This window comes from Anomalospiza imberbis, chromosome 2 (genome assembly GCF_031753505.1).
Source record: "Anomalospiza imberbis isolate Cuckoo-Finch-1a 21T00152 chromosome 2, ASM3175350v1, whole genome shotgun sequence".
Classification (NCBI taxonomy): domain Eukaryota; kingdom Metazoa; phylum Chordata; class Aves; order Passeriformes; family Viduidae; genus Anomalospiza; species Anomalospiza imberbis.
Window position 1 is genome coordinate 114,584,033 of NC_089682.1, and position 19,296 is coordinate 114,603,328.

The following is a 19,296-nucleotide window of genomic DNA, read 5'->3' on the forward strand; positions in this document are numbered from 1 at the left end:
TTTAGTTAACTACAACATGCTCAATTTGATTACATAATCACTATAGCTGCTGAACAAGAGTGTTATTCAAACATTGTTGAAATTAGAAAACTATTTTCTAATTAAATAGGGTATTTTTGCAATTACCAGAATTATTCAGTACTGGCTGAAGAATACTGGCTTGGAGAAATTCTGTATCTCCAAACACTGTTTTGCAAAACAATTTTTAAGAGATCCAAACAAAAAGATAACTTAGATGGCAGAAAGAGATATGAAATCTGGGAAACTCAGAGAACACAGTCAGTATGAAATTTATATACATTTGTCATATATACCCCCGATTAATAAGCCTTCTTATGAGAAAATATTAATTTTTCTGCAGCTAGAGTTTGCTTTATCCAATACTTTTTTTTGCCTGCCAAAACATCATACAGATATTTGGAGTCACATCATAATATAATTTTCCAGGGCATTTAATTGTCTCAAATAACTTGATATTTTTAATAGAACTAGCAATGTGATTTTCCCTCTTACTAGACAATGTGTTAAACAGACTATCCTGTTGTCTCCCAGCACAATCAGAAAAAAGGAAGATTTACTCTTTACATTATTTTCATTATAATACATTTAAATTTTGAGCAGCTTGAAGGAAGTAGTGCGTTTTATGGAATAGGAAATAGAGTTTTATTTTCTTGTGTAAACTAGACACTATTTTTCACACAAAAGTTGGGGTAGAATTTACTGTATTCCTTGCTTTTTTGCTGCTTGAACTTAGCAGTGAATTTTGATAACTTAAAAAAAAATTGTCTTCCTGATTATATTTACACTCAGGGGTACTGCATTAATATAAACAGCACTAGTAAAACACTTGAATTCGAACTTCCTGATCACTACTTTCAGTTTTTCAGCTGCAATGAAGGTTACTTATAATAGTGCTCCTCTAAAGTTTTAAACAGAAAAATAGCAGCTCAATAAGCTAAAACAACAGTGGTTAGGTAATGAGAGTGGTTTTTAATTGATAGTGACTAAGAACTACTTTTATGGGAGGAGGTACAAACTGACTCCTGAAAAATAAATAAAATTTTGCTGGCTTGGGGAGCTTTCTTTGGGGGTGTTTGTTTGGGTTGTTGGGGAGTTTTATTTGTTTGTGATTTTCTTTGTTTGGTTTTTTATTTGTTTTTCTTATGAGGTAGCAGTTTTTTCCACATCTTTAAAAAGTCCAGTAAAGAAAAATGAAAGGATTATTCCTAAGAAAGTTTATGAAAGACTGCTGGGCTGGAGGATTTGTGTATTTGTTTTTTTCTCCTTTGTAGTACTGTTTGACATATATTACTAAATATTACTAAACATTTTTAAAAGTATTTTTGTTGGGTTTTTTTTTCTTTTTCTGTGTTTGTAATTAAGCCATTTGTTATTTTCTTTACTGCTTGCTGATATTAAAGCAAAAAAAAACTATTAGAGATTCAAAACTAAATGTCACCATATAGATACATTATTTTTCTAGTATTATAGAAATTATATAAATATTATATTTTCTAAAGGAAAAAGGAAAAAAAAACCCTAAATATTCTACTCAATGAATACTCATATTCCATCTCTGGCACTGTAAGGATATTAATACCTAGCTTGTTTCAGATTTTTTTCATAATGCTATGGTAAAAATGCATTAACCTGTTTTACTATACCTTCTCTTTCTAAGACAGAAAATACAATAGCTTAAACATATCTGAAATAATAATCTTGATATTTTAGAAAATCAATTTTGTATTTCTCTGGTGGGACTTAGGAACAGTTCAGAATCACTTGATTACACTTAAACCAACTGTTTGACCCTCCAAGCTGTTCAAAGGACTAAAACAGAAAAAGGATGAAGACTGGGATACCTGGGTGTAGCCTGGGTGTAAATAGCTGACCCAGGTCACCTCCTACATAACTCACTTGTTGGTGCACTTCTGGTCCCCTCCTGTGCTCTGTTATCAGTTAAGTGCAGACCCATTTGCATGCTTGCATTCCAGGAGTAGATCCTTCCCTTCCACTGCAGAGTTGCAGGTGGGAGGAGGGAGGCAGAAATTAGTGTAGCAAGCATCTTAGTTTTCACCCACTGGTTGAAAATATAAATATAGTTAATTGGCTTCACAATTAAAAAAAAAAAAAATCCAGTGCTTTTATTTCTATTTTTCCCTCTTTTCAGACACTGATTCCTATTCCCAACACAGGACTGAGTAATACTCATGCTGGTGTGGGTTAGATGACAACACCAGGACTAATGTGTCTTTCTCAAATAAATTTCTGAAAATGTAGTGCATTTTTAGGAATTGAGAACTGGACTTTCTCAAGCTCTGCCCTATCAGTTGGAAGTGCCTTAAGGCCTAAGGTGGCCATCTGTAACAATTAGACAGTGACGCTTCTGATTGATTGATTACAATATCTGTGAACTGCTCATGTAGCTAAGCCCATGTTTAATCATCCTGCTGGTGGTACTTATTTGCCTTCCCACACTATATTTTTTCCATCTTCTCCATCTGCTAGGTCTCCGTGGGATGACCTTGTTGTGGTCTTTCAGTACCTGAAGGGAGCCTATGAGAAAGACAGAGAGAGACTATTTACAAGATCATAAAGGCTCCAAACAGAAAGCAGGCTTAGATTACATATTAGAAACATCTTCACTGTGAAGATGGTGAGCCACTGGAACAGATTGCCCAGAGAGGCTGTGGATGTCCCATCCCTGGAAGTGTTTCAAGCTGGGCTGGAGGGAGCTCAGAGGAACCTGATCTAGTGAGACGTTATCTCTGCACACTGCAGGGAGGTTGGAACTAGATGATTTTTAAGGTCCTTTCCCACCCAGACCATTCTATGAGTCTATGATTTTCTTTCATCTCGTTAAAAATGTTGGTATATATATCTGTGACAATCCAAAGGGTATATTTATATATTATTTATTTTTCTAATGGTTTTTATATGGGAACTTGAACATGCTGTGGAATGGATGCACTTAGAATAGGATCAATTTAATTTAACCTTCGTTTGCTAGTTCACTTAAAATCAGACTTGTTTATAAGTTTTCCTTGTAAAGAGCAGGTAAGAGCTCAGATCTGTGGCTTCTCTGGGGCAGAACTGCCTGTACACTGCGGTGCACCATGATGGCAGTGAGGGCTTGTGAGGCTCCATCTGCCCCCTCAATTGCCTTTGGTTAACATTTCATGGTGGGTGGGAGGGAAACCTCCAAGTGCACCCTGCCAGAATGAAAATCTCCACTCTCTGCTGTTCTCTTAGGCTGTGCAGACTGTAGCATAGGATTTGTGGTGCAAAGTTTACTGGCCTTATATCATTAACAGCCTTTTACTGGGAGGCATCTGCTGAATTCATAATGAAAAATAATCATTAGTGCACAGGAAACATCCTTCTACTTAATTCAAAATGCAATTACATTGCTCCTTTGTCCTGGTGAACTTCTGTATACAAGTTCTCTATCATTACATTGTGTGGCACCAGAATGGGAATCTCAAAGTGGAGAGAAAAAGAGGGGAACAGGGTGGAACATACTCCTTTTTATGCAAAATCTGGCTTTTTAGCAAAGTCTAGGGTTTTAAAAATAGTTGAGTGTACTCTGATGAAATTATTAAAGAGTGGGCTGATTACTCATTACCATAAAATGTAATTTCCTTTTATCTTATTCTTTAACCAAAATAAAAGAATCCATTTGGAAGAAAATAAAACCTAAGAAAATTGCCCCAAGATACCATTTGTGAGGGTTGGAATTAAGGACATTAATGGAAATAACATTCAAGCAACTTCCTCTCCTGAATCCTTGCTAAGAAAAAGCAAGATAATAAAGAGTTAGTAAAGGTTATTTAATTTGAAACATTTTGGAACTAAAACAAATCATAGTAAATTTTTGCCATCTCCATTATCTTTGATTTGTTTAAACCATATACAAATACATGGTAGTCTAAAAATGGGGAGATACAGTTTGTTTCAAAAACATGCAAAACATTTTATTTTATGTGACATTTCTATAGCAGGGAGATTTGAGCTGTAAAAAGGTATTTTAAGAAAAATGTCCTTAAGCCTCGAATTTGCTTTTTGCAAGGCAGAAAGGCATATAATTGTCAGAAGTGAGTTTACAATATGTTAAATGTTTCATAAAATACAGATACTGTAACTGCAAATATTGCAAAACCAATTTCCACAGTCCTAATGCATTCAAATTTGCACAGTAAACCTCACCAGTTTTGTATAAATCTATCTCATAAGTAGAATATTTGTATCAAAACCATTCAAACAATTCATGAGAACAAGTGCTGTCAGACAAGATGTACTTCATTGATTTTCTCTTCTAGTTGGCCATGATGATTTTAATCTTCTTAAACTCAGACTCACCACCACACCTCATTACACAGATGTGTGGGAGAGGAATAAGGATGGCTTTCCCAATAAGCTGAACCAATTACATATATTTGCATTTCCTAAACTTTAGAATGGCGTGAAGTTTTTATAACAAAACCAGAAGCCACAAATTGAGAATAAAATTTGTTTTGGGATCTGCCTAAAAGACGTGGAGAGCAAATATATTGCTAATATGTGATGATAGATCCAAGGGTAGCATGAAGTCACAAAAAGCACTAACAAATCATCTTGCATCTTTATGCTGCACTTTATCATGGCATGTCACACTTCTTTAGTAGGGTATGAACTAGTCTGTCTATAGAGAAGATGTTCCCCAAATATTCATAGAAACTTAGAATCCTTTAGCTTGTAAAAGAACATTAGCAGATCCAACCATTACCCTAATACTGCAGTGCAGAGTCCACCTTCAGGGATGGCGACTGCACACTTCTCTGAGCAGCCTGTTCCAATGCCTAACCACCCTTTCAGTGAAGAAATTGTTCTGAACATCCAAATTAAACCTTCCCTGGCAAAACTTGAGGCTGTTTCCTCTTGTCCTATCACTGGTTACCCAGAAGAGACCAAATGACACCTTGCTACAACCTCCTTTCCAGTAGTAGTTAAGCAGTAAGGTCACCCCTGAGTCTCCTCCAAGCTAGACAACCCCAGCTTCCCCAGATGCTCTTCACGGGACTTGTGCTCCAGCCCCTTCACCAGCTCTGTTTCTCTGGACACAATCCAGCAGCCCAATATCTTTCTTGTGAAAGTGAGGGGCCCAAACTGAATACAGCACTCGAGGTGTGGCCTCACCAGCACAAGGGCACAATCACTGTCCTGGTCCTGTTGGCCCCACTATTTCTGACAGAGGCCAAAGTGCCGTTAGCCTTCTTGGTCACCTGGGCACAATTTGGCTCATGTTCAGTGGCTGTTGACCAGCACCCCAAGGTTCTTTTCCATGGGGTAGATTTCCAGCTACTGTTTCCCAAACCTGTAGCATTGAATGGGGTTTTTTGACTAAAGTACATTATGTGCATCTAGGTGGATCCACACAGACAAATTTATCTGTATTATGCTGGTCTTTCCGAGAAAAATATCGTCACTAGTTCTGTGTGTTCAGGTCTGTTTCTGTACTTGAAATTGTGTTCTTCCCTGGCTGCCTGCAGGATTTCACATTTTTCTATTGGAATTGCATATTTATTTTTAAAAAAAAGGTGAGATATTCTTGTCATCTAACAATTGTCTTGCTGATTTTTAAATTATCAATTACAGTATCTTTTTTACTAGAAGTGATGTGTTTTCCAATTTTTTTCATTAATTTTCTTACTGGCTACTAACTTACCATATATGAATAGGTTTTGGATAATTATCAGAGTCACTTATTCTGACAGTCCTGTATTTAATCTCAGTTGCACCACAGTGACTGCAACAAATATTGTATTAACAGTCATTTGAAACTGCCAAGTGGAGCTGGCAGACCAACTGTTCTCTCAGAATTAAAGTCTGAAATTTTTCTTTCAGTAATCAGACTTTTGGAAGGCCAAGGAAAGGCCCATTGCTTGTTCTGCATATAACTATGTCGAGGTTACAGCCAAACACCTCTAGGAGAATATTCTAGATGGTAGCAGGCAAACTATGACACTTTTCTATTTTCTTGCTCAGGATCTGATTTTCCCTATCTTAAGTTTATTCCAGGCAGTAATTCTATGGAAACTCATGGCATAGATTTAAACAGACAGAATATAATGAGAAATTGTTAAAAACTTAGCAGGCAGATGAATATAGAATTATAGGTTTTGTTCTGTGTTTTAAATTTCACAGAAACTCCTATGTTTGGTAACTAGTAGGCAACTACACTATAATTTTTATGTAATTCCAGACTATATGAAATTCACAGTAATTTAATGTTAAATTAATGATCACTTGCTGTTGTAGCCACCTGTTTTCTAAGCTACAACAGGTGTCTAGATTTGAAGGGGTCATGGGTATATGATAAACATTTTGAATATGTTTTCTTTAAGCTGATAGGAAAGTGCATACTTTCAGATAAGCTGGATCAGTATGTCAAAGACTAGCAATGATGGAAAGGTTGATACAACTGAAATGATAGGACACTCAGAAGGTAGTCTGCATTGATAGAAAGGGAAAGAAGAAATAGGATGAATATTGTGGTTATATCCTTTTGTTGAAGAGAAAATTACTTTGCAAATTGAATTATGACATTTCATTAAAATGTGTAACTTTCCTTTTGTTGAGAACTAGCCTTACATATGTCCTAAGCATGCCCACACCTGAGTCTCTTTTTTGAGGCTGCTTTCAGAGACTTTTAGATTTTCTTTTAAGAATGAGTTCATATTTATCAAAATTCCAGAGCAAAACTGCATACAGTGAGAGTCTGCCCAATATTGAGAAGAATTATTTGTCTTCTATTCTTCATTAAATATATTCGGATGAGATGTCAATCTTCAGGTGTGCAGATGATGCCTACTTATCCCGTATTGAATAACAGAGGAATGAATAAAAGTCTGAGAATCACAGAGTGGTTGAGGTTGGAAGGGACCTCTGGAGGTCTCTCTCAAGCAGGACCATCTAGAGCCTATTTCCCTGGCCCATATCCATATGACTTTTGAATACCTCCAAAGACGGAGACTCCACAATCTCCCTGGGCAACATGTGTCAGTGGTTGGTCACCAACACAGTAAAAAAAAGGTGTTTCCTGATCTTCAGACAGAACCTCCTGCGTTTCATTTTGTGCTGTCTCTGGTCCTTTCCCTGGGCATCACTGAGGAAGGCCTGGTGCTATGTTCTTTACACGATCCCTTCAAGAACTTATGCACATTGATGAGTTCCCCTCTGAGCCTTCTCTTCTCCAGGCTGCACAGCCCCAGCCCTCAGGCCTTTCCTTGTATTACTGATCTTCCAGTCCTGTAATCACTGTAACCCTTCACTGGACTCTCTCCATTATGTCCATGTCTCTTGTACTGGGAAGACCAAAACTGGATCCAGCACTCCAGGTGTAGCCTCAGCAGTGCTGAATAGAGGGAAAGGGTCACCTCTCTTAACCTGCTGGTAATATTTTCTTAATGCATCCCAAGATACCATTAGTCTTCCTTCTTGCAAAGACAAGTTCATGGTTCATGTTCAATTAGTGTCCACCATCTGTCCAGGCCCTGTCTGTTTCTGCAAAAGCTGAGGTTATAACTTCTGTAGAACTTGCAGCATGAAACTGATACAAATTGAGAAAAAACAAATTTTAAGACTGATGAAACTCTACCAGTTGAATTTAAATTTTGCATTAAATTGCAAATACAAGTAGGAGTAGAAGTTAGCTTTAACTCTTTTTTAGCTCTTACTCCTGTCTACCGCCACTCTTCTTTCCCTGTCAGTGGTTTGGTTTTGGGAGATTTCTGCTGTTGTTTTTCCACTGAGAATCCACTGAAGGTTCCCCCTTTCTTAGGAGATATGTGTCATGATCTGCCCGTAGGGGCAAAGGAATAGTGATGGTTCTTTTCACCAATCCCAAAAGTGCAAAAAGGCAAACAACAAGGGACTGTTAGTTAATCACAACAAGTGCACCTTTTTTGGGGGTCAAAACAGTAAATGAGATAGTGGGATCAGAAAGGAGATAAAAGGATAGAGAGAGAGAGAAAAGAGGGGGATGGGAATAGCTACCAACACAGGCGAGATCCTCAGTGGTCCGGACGATTGGGATCCGTCTGGTCATGTCAGGGGAGCCTCCGAAGTTCTGGTCAACTCAGGGGTTCAGTTATAGTCCACAGAGGAAAGAGGGGGGAACATGCAGGACAATGAAAGTCTATTGTAATTGCTGCGGGGGAACAGGTGAGTCCACTGAAACCACCAAGGCAGCACGACTACAATGAAGAATAAGTCAATTGGAGTTACTGAAGAAGAACAGGTCATGTCATTAGTGGTCACACCATCATTTTCCCCATTCCCTGTGGTAGGGGTCTCAGTCTCAGTCTTTGGAAGGAGGGTTCTCAATTTCCGTCTGTCACGGTGGTAACGAGGCAGATGAGGGGTCTTCAGTGAGAGACCACTAGAGTCACCCCAAAAGTTCATTTGGCTTAAGGGTGGAGAGTGAGCAAATATTGCAGTAGGCCGTTCCTTGCTGGGTCCATGCCAGGTCTTTGCCAATCCCTTGCCAAGTCCTTGTCAGGCCTTGTTCAGAACAGCTAGTGTGACGGTACAGCAGTTGCACCTGCACTGTCTGTCGTCTGCTCCAAGCCAGAACTGCAGTGAGGGAAGGGGATTCTCCTTGTGGCAATTGGAAGGCAAAGGGAGAAAAAGGGGGGCTTCAGATGGCCTCTTACAATATGCTCCTTCCACAGATTTCTCCAAGGATGCACAGGCTGTGCAAGTTATGAGCTGTCAATGAAGGTAGTGCATGTAGGCAAGGTTTTCATACATGAGAACATCTTGTTTTTTGTGTCCCAAATCAAGCAGAACAGGGCAATGAACGTGGGTCTTTCACATACTGGATCCTGCTGGCTCTTGAAGCATCATGATATAGAGCTGCAAGGTAATGTAGGAAACCAGTTTGTTCAGGAAAACTCAATTCTGACCCCAAAGGCTTCACTGTTATTACTTAGCAGATAATGTTGGATAAACTTATAACCTAAGAAAACTGCAATATTCACTTCCATAGAAACTTACTAAAAATTGAATTTATTCCCAGAATAATCATACAGTGGTTTTTCTTTTCTCTAAGTAAATACAGGGCCAGAAATCTTGCAGTGAGACAGAATTAGAAATATCTAGGTCATTTCCAGCAAAAAGGTTTACTTCTCTTGCTAGTTTTATGCCCACGGTTGACTTTTAATACATATTTCACACTTACCTTCACAGAGTTCCATTTTGTTAATTTCAAATTCTCATTTTGATTTGCTAAGAAAGAACATGCTGAATTCTGTTCTCCACAGAGTCTGACATCTCTCCCACACTGGGACAATTTGCAAGCTTTTTATTACTGGATCACTGAAGTTATTAATAAGTAAAACTTTGTCCAAGACAGGTCCCTGGGGCTCTCACTTGAAACATTCCCACTATCTCACAGTGAGCTAACATGTGCTTTTTGTGTATATTTGGGCTGGGCGATTTCATTTAGATAGTTTTCCATGTAAGCTTCTAATATGAAGAGGAGGAGGTGAAAAAGGGGATGACTGTTAAATCCTGCTATCCTTCTCTTTTTTGTATCTGACCATGCTTCCTCTCTGCAGTGGAAAACCCTCCCTCAGCTGGCTGCAGAGAGCCAAGATGCACCTTTTGAACCATGCAGGCTCTCTCGTATATCCCTGTCTGCAGAGAGGAAGAGGCAAGGAAAGTGCAGTGCAGGATACAAAAATGTACTTTTATGCCAATATGATCATTAGTGTTTCTTATGAATCTGAAGTTTTAGAACACAAAAGGTTTTGATAAACTCCACTGATCTTTTTCCCTGGGGAGGAACAAAAGAATGACATGGTCCTTTTTGATTCCAAGGGGTATGCTGGAAATAAGAGTGGCTGGAAGTAATTTTTACACTGTTTAATATGCATTATTGGACCTAATATAACTAAAGAAAACATTTGTAGCCATACATTTGTCATATGTGGCCTGGGACAGGAACTTTTTGTTCCTTGGGGAAGAGCAGTGGGTTGTGTAAATAGCACAATCCCATGATACTCAAGGAATCTATTAACTCTGCAGTAACTAATACTTACTGCGTTTATCTCTTCTCGCTCTGGTACACAAATCCCACATTGAATTTGATCCAATTACATTAGTGCTCAGGCCGGTGAGCCTGAAATTCAGACCTCAAGTTGTGGGGTAATTGCCCATGCAATAAGAATAACAGCTTAGCAATTGCCCTATGCAAGCATCCACACTACGTGCAATGAGGTTCCTCCCCAGGCCGGCTGCTTCTGCCTCCAGCTGCACATTTGACTGGCACTGTGACAGTGGTATGATCCCAATTTCTGCATGTGACCCTGTATAATTAATCCATTTTCTTGCATGTGCCTCCTCCAAGTTTGAACAAACCTTTTTGTTCTCTTTTCAGTGGTCAAGTAGCCCTTGAATCTTTTTGGATCCTTTCTTCCCCTTGCCAGTCTTCATATTTGCCTTTGCCATCACAAAGGCATCATATTGCCATTCATTGCTGAGCAACTGTGCATTCTCCGGGGAGGTTTGTTAGGTAGCATTAATACAGACTAAGATCTACTCTGTCTCCAATCCTCCCAGTGCCAGCTCATTGTTTACCAAGTATGAGGTCAAGAGATCTATGTTTTCTGTCAAACAGCAGCCGCTGCTCTTATGAGTGCTGTGGCATTCTCTAGCTCACTAGCCTGTCATGGAGATAGAGCCACAGGGGGCATTCATTAAATATACTAAAGGATGTAGTAGGGGGTTTTAGGTACCCCATTTTATTCCTATAGCCATTTCTGGGTTTGCTTTTTTTTTTTTTTTTTTTTTTTTTTTTTTTTTTTTTTTTTTTTCCCTATCAGGACACTTTTATCTAAGTGAGATTAGGCAATCCCATACATCAGTTTGGCTGACAGAAGAATGGAAGGTGTCTGCAAAAGAGTTGCTTAGCCAGGGAATTATTTTATTTATTTTTTGGTTTTGTTTTCCTAAAATAACTCCAGGAGAAGCATTAGCTCTTCTGTTTTACAATATAATCAGCTTGATCATAGTTTAGTGATTGAAGACTGATTCAGCTTTTTCAAGAAAAAAGTAATTCAAAAGCAAGGATCTGACCAGCTGGACTGGAAAACAAATAACACTTCTCTGCAGTATATTTATGCATGTTCATAAGAAAAAAAACCCCCTTCCACCTCCCAAAAAATCCTCCAAATGCATTTCAGACTTTTCAGGAAATATTTGAAAGCTGTGATAATTCTATAACCCTTTCTAGCAAATTTTTTATCTTTCTCCATTCATCTCTTGGACATAAGCTGGCCCTTCTCTCTAATATATTTTTTTTCCCAAGTCCAAATGACAGCTTAGCATCAATGCTTTCAGAGCCAGAAGAGCAATAATGATGCCTGTTGCCAAAATGGCAGGAGAGGCCAGCTCACCAGGTCCAAAACCCTAGAGGGATGAAGAAAATGCCTCTGGAGCCAGGGATGGTGGGAACTGTCCTTCTGAGGCAGATCTTGCAGGCAATATTGGGTGATTGAAACAGGGACATTTCTTGTACACAAGAAGCCAGGCCAACTTCTTCACAGGGGTGTCAAGGACACAGAAATGAGATCATCCGTTAGTGTGACAGTCATCTCTTTGCACATTTTCTGTCTTGCCAGGGTTTCCTTTTTATCTCTTGGATTGCATCTATTTTTGTAGGTGTGTGAGATGAGCACACTTACATACTGGGTTGAGTGACCATGAAGCTGGCATTATGGACAAACTTGCTTTTTCCTAAATAATTCAAACATATTTTTTAGAGTGCTTGTGTTCATTAATTTCCCAGTTATTCTACAAACTTTATAGGCTAGGACTGATTATTTTTGTGTTTGCAGTGACCTTCACTGCTGGTAGAATTCCTTTCTCAGAAACTCAAACCAATGACTGTTAAAGGCACTCCTTCTCTGCCAGTCAGCTTTCCAGAGAAACAGCAATGGAAGAAACATCTCATGAGGATCTCATGAGGTTAGGGTAATGTCGCAGCTGCAGGTAGAAAGCAGATGGCAATGGGCAATTGAGAAGTTCAGTCTTCATTTTATGCAAGGGCTTCATAGCCTGAGGAAGTGGGGGCCACATTCAATGCCCCAAGACGTCTCTTCTAGCTGTAGTTTGCTAAAGGAAGGAGTTGCTCATTCAACCAAGCTCAGAGAATAATGTCCTCCTGTTCCCTACAAAATGGTCATCTCTTAGTACTCTGTCAGTAATGGTAGAGGAGAAAAGGCTCGAGTAACTTCCTAAGGGCAAAGTAAGGCAAAAAGGCAGAATTAATATACCCACATGGGTAAGTTGGTCTTAGTTCAAGAAAAAGAATTAATAAAGTGATGAACTTCAGACAACACTGCTGTGCTTTTCTGAGTTTTATGAAAACTCTTCTGAATCTGGCAAAAGTGTATAAAGGTATCATTTGTGACATGATCGTTTCTCATCTCATCTCTCCTTGTGATTTTAGTAACATAAAACAAATGAGCGTGATCACAGCAGTGTTTTTTCACAGAATCTTGGTATCATACGATAATGCTTTTCAGTTTCAGATGACTTCTTTCTTTTTCACGTATCTGAAAGACCTACAGACTTGAAAGACCATCAGACTTGAAAGACCATCAGGACTTGGCCAATTCCACAACATGCTTTTCACTAGTCTGTCTCTACTCTCTGTGTTTGTTTTCCTGTGGTGAAAAATAAATAGTTTTTTGGGTAGAACAGTAAAGTTTTAGCAATTTTACAAGTGCCTGGGGTTTATTTCCAACAGTCTGTTAATACTCAGGTCTGTTAGACATGGTGAGAGGTATGAAAGAGGAGTGCTAGCTGTATGTGACTCAGATCAACGGGGAAGCAATTTAATGGGTTTGATCCATATATTGTGTTATAAAGTGCCATACCAGGATCACACACCTAATCTGAAAGGATGCACGCTCGAACGTAATTTCTAATGCTGCATAATTTGTAAGAATTGTTATTTTACCTGTATAACTGCATATTGTGTGCAGGGGAAAAAAACCTGAAAAATGCCAAAACAACAAAGCATGCAAGATTCTGAGACAATGTAATTTAGAAAAGAGGTTCTGAAAGCAATGAAACTATGTGAATTTTGACCTCGTGTCTCTAAGGTTGGAGGTAGAAAGGTGAGCTTGAATATGATACAGTTATATGCTCAGAACATCTCTGCTTTTGGTATTGCTATAAACATATTTTTCACTTGGAATGTGTAGGATGATTCAAAATATCCTTGTTGCAAATTGATTGGAGAACAAACTATAGTATCCTTATTAATCTTTGCTTTATTTTATTGTTGTTCCAGGTTAGGTTTCCCCATGATGATCGTGTCCTGTACCATCGGGATGTGCTATCTTCTTGTTGCTCATGTTGTAGTAGGTTGGAACTCATAGTAATTTATACTTTCAAGACTCAGATAAACTTTCCCTTTTGTTTACTTTATATCAGAATGCTAAGAACACATAAGAAAGGAAAAAGATGTGTAAAATCCCAACATATGGTATCAATCAAAATGATTGTTGGCATAAACATCAGATATAGTAATTCTTAACCTTTGGTTTTATGAAAAATATGGAGAATTAGACAATCAAAATTAAAATAATCCATATATTTCATTATGAATGCAATTATTGTGCAGATAAAAAGGACTCAAGGGAATATGCTGTGCCTGAAAGTTTGTATTGACACAATCTGAGTATAGCCACAGATGAAAAACTCATTCACAATAGCAGATGTTCAGTAATTTCTTTTTAGGGCTTCATTTTTCTTTGTCAATATATTTAGCTATTTGTATGAAAGTAATTAATATTCAAGTTGTAATAATTGAAAGTTAAGCAGAATATCTGTACACTTTGAAAGATGTATCATTATCTACGTTAAAAATAAACACATGTCCTGAAAATGTGCTGTGGAAGGAATTATTATTTAGGATTGTATTGCCCAGAGGCTTTGTCTTTCATTTTAAAGCTCCTAAACAGTTTTAGGCTACCTCTATTTTTTTTTTTTAATAAACTAATGCCAGTCTTCTTAAAAAAGGACAAACATAAATAGTAATAAAGACACCTTCCATTTAATCATTAATTCACTTTTGTGAAGGAGTACTCTGAATATTTTAATAGGTTAATACACTATTTGGAAGAATAAGCTCATACTGTGGCTTTGATTTCCTTATCTGTGGTGATAATATTTTAAACCACATATATATTTTTTATATAATTTGCTACCACAACAGGTCAAAATTGTCATTATGAGTATTAGGTCCTGTGAGGTACTCAAGAGCTCAATTCCAAATCTTCCAAAACCTTAGTGAGTTTGGCCTGAATTAATGGTGGGTGTGTTTTATCTTGAGTTAGAAAAATTAGCAACCTGGTGAGTGCAACCCAACTGGACGAGGCTGAATTACAGGAAGCCAGTAGAGTTGATCAAATGTGGCTTTTCCTTCTGCTTAGTCCTTGAGATAACCAGGTAAGTGAGAAAGAGGCAGTATCTCCCCCGCCAAAGTGAGGAGATGTGAGATTAATCATTCATCCTATTTTACTCATATATAGGATTGAATCCCTCACCAGGATTTGTTTTAAATGGGAAATGTTAAGAGGCCAAAGGAAAAGAGGCGCAGCACCCACTCTAAGCAAGGGGTGCCGTCTCTCCTACTGGGTTCAGTGGTAGCAGAGAAAGCATGTGGAGCAAGAGGGGAAGAGCTGTCTCCACTGATTCCAGACCTCACCAAGATATCCATCCCCACCCATGCTCAGCCCCCCAGATCAGTGAAGTCTCCTGTGATGGGGCTGAATTTTGCAACACTGTTGAGAAATTGAGGAACCTCGAGGTTGTGCTAACAGTGACAATCTGTGGAACAGGAGATCTTCTCCCAGAGCCAGCATAACTTCTGTGTCCTTTTATAGATATAAAACAAAACAAAACAGAAAAATACCAGAAAACTAATTAAAAAAAAAAAAAACCACCAACCCTCTGTGATGAGTCTGGATCAAAACAAAACAAAACCGAACAGAACAAAGAATAAAATATGACCCTGAAAGATACTCCATGCAGTTTTTCTGCAATTGAATTTGGCCTGTATTAACTCTCAATGTAAAGAGCAGTTTACTATGTAAAAATTGGAATTCTGTTTCAGTTAAACAAACATTTATTTTAATCAGCTTAACACTGATCTCTGGTTAAAAATAGTGGCAGTGTATTTTATAACTCTCAATATTTCTCACAATAGAGCAATATTGGTGCAGTCACTGATTGCACAAGAGTGTTGTATTAAGCCCTAGAAAATGCAAAATCAGCTTCTGCTAAAACACGAGATTTTAAGTTTTGTTTTTCTTTTCTGTTACATTAAAACCCGTTTTGCAAGTATGAATATAAAAATGAGACTATGGTCACACAAAACAGTACGCTAATTATTTTTGATTGTGCTTTTTAAGGAATAAAAAAATTAACTAAAACCATATCCTGCTTCTGAACCCTTGAAATTTTCCTGCAAATTCTGACCAAACTGTGCTAATAATGCAATCACACTAGTTGGTACAAAAATACATGTTTGCATTTACAGTTTGCTGGAAGGAGGAAAACAGAAATGCAGCAAATGTTATCCACTTATTCATGTGAGCAAATGCTTCTGAACACTTAGGTGCAAGAGAGAGCTCACTGGCTTCAGACGTGCTACATCAACAGGACTCAAATGGGATTTTCTTTCTGCTATGCAACTTGTCCTATGAAAAGAAGACAAGCAATGCACAGGGAGCACAAAATCATGTTGATAAGAACACTTTTATGCAACTGAACTTGAGTTTATTCTGCTTCAAGGAATTTTTTTTTAATGACATATTGTTTTGCTAAGGATTTTCTTAATATAAACTGGCTTTCCTTCCTTCAACAATCTTTTATCTTCTTTTGCACAGCAAAGAGCTCAGTAAGACTTTAAATGAGAAAGCAAATTGTAAAAATAAAATAAAATTGTTTGTTTACACAGAGCTTTATCTGAGTGTAATGAAATTTGCCCAGGTGCTTCAGATAATTTCAAGGTAATGAAGTACACTTTTCATTGCCTTACATTGTACTTATCAATGTAATCTGCACATCAAAAGGGCATAATTACAGTGGCTACATCCTGGACAAAAATAGTGTGCAGGATTCCATAAAAATGGATTGGATCTGAAGAGTGGGTGGAGGTTATTTTTCCAAAGCAATTCTCTCTAAATAAATAAATAAAATATTAGTTAAGTAAGAAATAATGTAGAAGTGTATTACCTTTAGTATGCTTGTGGCTGATCTCACAGGATGGTTTCCTCGTTTTCATTGACATCCCATTAGGCTATTTGGTGATGTTTGTTTTAAGACATATAGTAAATATAAATATATGATTCTCGGAGGTTTATTTGCCCTTTCTGAGCTGTGTAAAATGCAGTAAGACAGCAACATATGAATTACAGCACCACCAGGCAATGTAAGCCATGCCAAGTAAAAGGAACCATCTCCAGTAGAAAAGCAAGGCAATCACTGAAAGCCAGGAAAGTATCAAGGAAATACTAGAGCTTCACCAAACAGTGAGCTATGTAGCAAAGAATAACTCCAAGAATGGCCAAAGAGCTGCTCAGCCCAGCATCTGCCCTGGCAATTTGGCTTAGCAGCCGCCTCTTTCAAAGAGTAGAGCAAACATAAGACTGCATTCTCTGTGACCCAAAGATTCTTGAACGAGATACAGTACCTTAAATACATTACAGCTGATGGATTGTCCTTCCACAAACTTATCCAGCTCCTTGCTGAACCTGTGTGAATTCAACTGTCTCAAGGAGTTTCACAGATAAACTATACACTGTGGGAATTGATTCCAGATGTTGGCTTTGTACCTCTCCTTTGCTAATTTATTTTTATGATGTTTCTCTCCCAATTCCTTTCCCAAGTCTTTTGGTTGAAAAGGGGTAATGCATAGCCATCTTTTCTCTGAATCGTGATTTTAAAGATCTATTTTCAGTCTGGACATCATAGTCTATTTGTTCAGTTGCTATAAGGAAGTGGTCTGATGTCTTTGCTCATGCCCTTTTCCACCTTCCAAAGTTTCACTATGGCTTTTTTGAGTTGAAAAGGTGAGAAGTATCAATGCTAGCCAAGACATCATGGATTTACACAGCAGCCTTCTTATTTCTTCTCATTTTCCATTTTGTTCCTAATAATTGTTAAGATCACTTCTTGGACTGTATTGACAAGACTGTATTGCCAATTGAGGGTTATTTTTTAATAGAAGAACATCTTACAATAACAAGCAGCATTTCCTGAGTCATAATTATTAGCTCACTTTGTTTAGCATGTCAGTTAAGGTCAATTTTTCTCCTCTATCTACAGTTACTTTACAACTGTCCACAGGTGTGGGAGGATGGATTGTGAGAGACTAGAAATAGTGCTGAAGGCAATCTCACCCCTGAGGAGTTGCAGCTGTACTAATTACCAAAGAGTAGGAGCAGCCTTGCCTTCAATAGGTCACAGCTGTGTCCAATAAGGATGGGTGTTGTAAAAGACTGGGTTAGCTGGTCGAGGGGAGGCTTGGGGTCAGTTGGCTGTGCTGCTGTGGGGTGTAAGGCTCAGGGGGTTGTGCTGGGGACAGGAAGGTGTCAGTGTTGTGAGGAGCTGCCCGTGGGCACTCATAGAGAGAAGGTATGAGATCTTTACAGTAAGATAATGAACTAATGGTGACAGTCAGTTCCCATCCACTGTTGATTGGTACCAAGCACCGATGCCAACACACAGTGAGTAACATAGAACAACTTTTCCCAGTTGCTTGTTTTTGCTAGAGATTTTTGAATTTCTTTACTATTAATTGTGTTCTTCTGAATAACCCTTAGGCTTCTACATTTAACCTTTTATTTCAAACTCTAGACCATTAAAAAATATCTTGACTATTGCAGAGGCAACCTGATTCTCTCTAGAGCTTCATGGAAGGGTCTTACACCTTATACTGTGGTAGCTTAATATTTTTAAGAGCTGGATTGGACTATATTTAATCTCTATAGTAACTACAGGTCAAATCAAAATGAATTTAAAAACTGGAAGTGTTTTTTTCTGTGGCACACTGAGTTTGTGAAGGTAGCTTAATATTTTTAAGAGCTGCTGGACTGGACTATATTTAATCTCTATAGTAACTACAGGTCAAATCAAAATGAATTTAAAAACTGGAAGTGTTTTCTTCTATGGCACACTGAGTTTGTGAACACCTAGCAGGATGTTACTGAGGTATGATTCACAAAATGTTTTTCAGTTCTATTAGTATAACAGAACTGAACTGTAGAATTTAGAAACAGCCAACTGTCTTGAGAAAGATAGTATGATTTATTCTTTGGGGGATATGCCGAGTGCAGATCACAGTTATGAAAGGAATCTTGCCTAATTGCAGGGATTGTTTCACAGCTACTCATAAAATCTTGTTTCGGAACATGCTAAAACTTCTGGTACCATGTCTTTATTAACACTAAGTCTAGTCCTTGAAAGCAATTCTGGTTTTCCTAATAAAAGTTGAAGTAAAGTGTATTATTTCTAAGACACCAAATTTTAAAGGTATGGTAAGAAATGAAAATTGCTTGACTATCAAGGAAGAGAAAGGTCTCATCTAAAAAAAGTCAAATATTATTCACAAAGTATTTGCAAAAATTGTTTTCAGACTTCCTCCAGTGACTCAGTGTGATTTTAGACCGACTATATGGGAATATGTCCAAGAATAAAAGGCTTTTCTTTCCTGCTGTGTTGCTGGCTTTCTGTGTAACTTTCCATAGTCAATGGATTTGTCCATGTATTTGTTTCCTGAATGTATCCAGATTTCTGAAGTGCTTACTAAAGATACTTTTTCTATATGGATGCTTTGGATTTTGCAAAAGAAATAAATATCATTGAACACATAGCAAAATATGCAGGTTTATGCAAACACAATCTATTGGTTTAGATACTAATGAAAATGTGGAAACATCAGTGTAACAGCTATCAGGTGGTCATTCCCTACATTTACCCACATGATAGAATTCACAGGTTTCAAAGAGCAAAAAATCAGTGGCACCTGCAATAGATAGAAAATAAATACAGTAAACATAAGTCTCTGTGTTTGTTCCAATGGGATGCCAGAAAAATGATTTGGAACTAAATTAAAAAAAAAATGAAGTAGCTGAAGCATTAAATTAATATTTCTGAAGTGAATTTATGATAGGAAATCCTAGCAGTTCAGAACAAGTGCTAACCAGCTCAGATGAAGCAAACATGTTAAGATCTGAG

At 37.8% G+C, this 19,296-nt stretch overlaps 1 protein-coding gene across 3 annotated transcripts in view; it reads left to right on the forward strand.

The window, feature by feature from the left end:
* The window catches only part of OCA2 (OCA2 melanosomal transmembrane protein), a 185,602-nt gene extending 171,682 nt beyond the window's left edge, over window positions 1-13,920 (forward strand). For all 3 annotated transcript variants that reach the window (XM_068182671.1, XM_068182669.1, XM_068182670.1), the window contains one exon: window positions 13,343-13,920. In XM_068182671.1, the coding sequence (XP_068038772.1) occupies window positions 13,343-13,430 (88 nt within the window). In that variant the 3' untranslated portion in view covers window positions 13,431-13,920. The remainder of the gene's footprint in view (window positions 1-13,342) is intronic.
* Window positions 13,921-19,296: the final 5,376 nt, after the last annotated feature.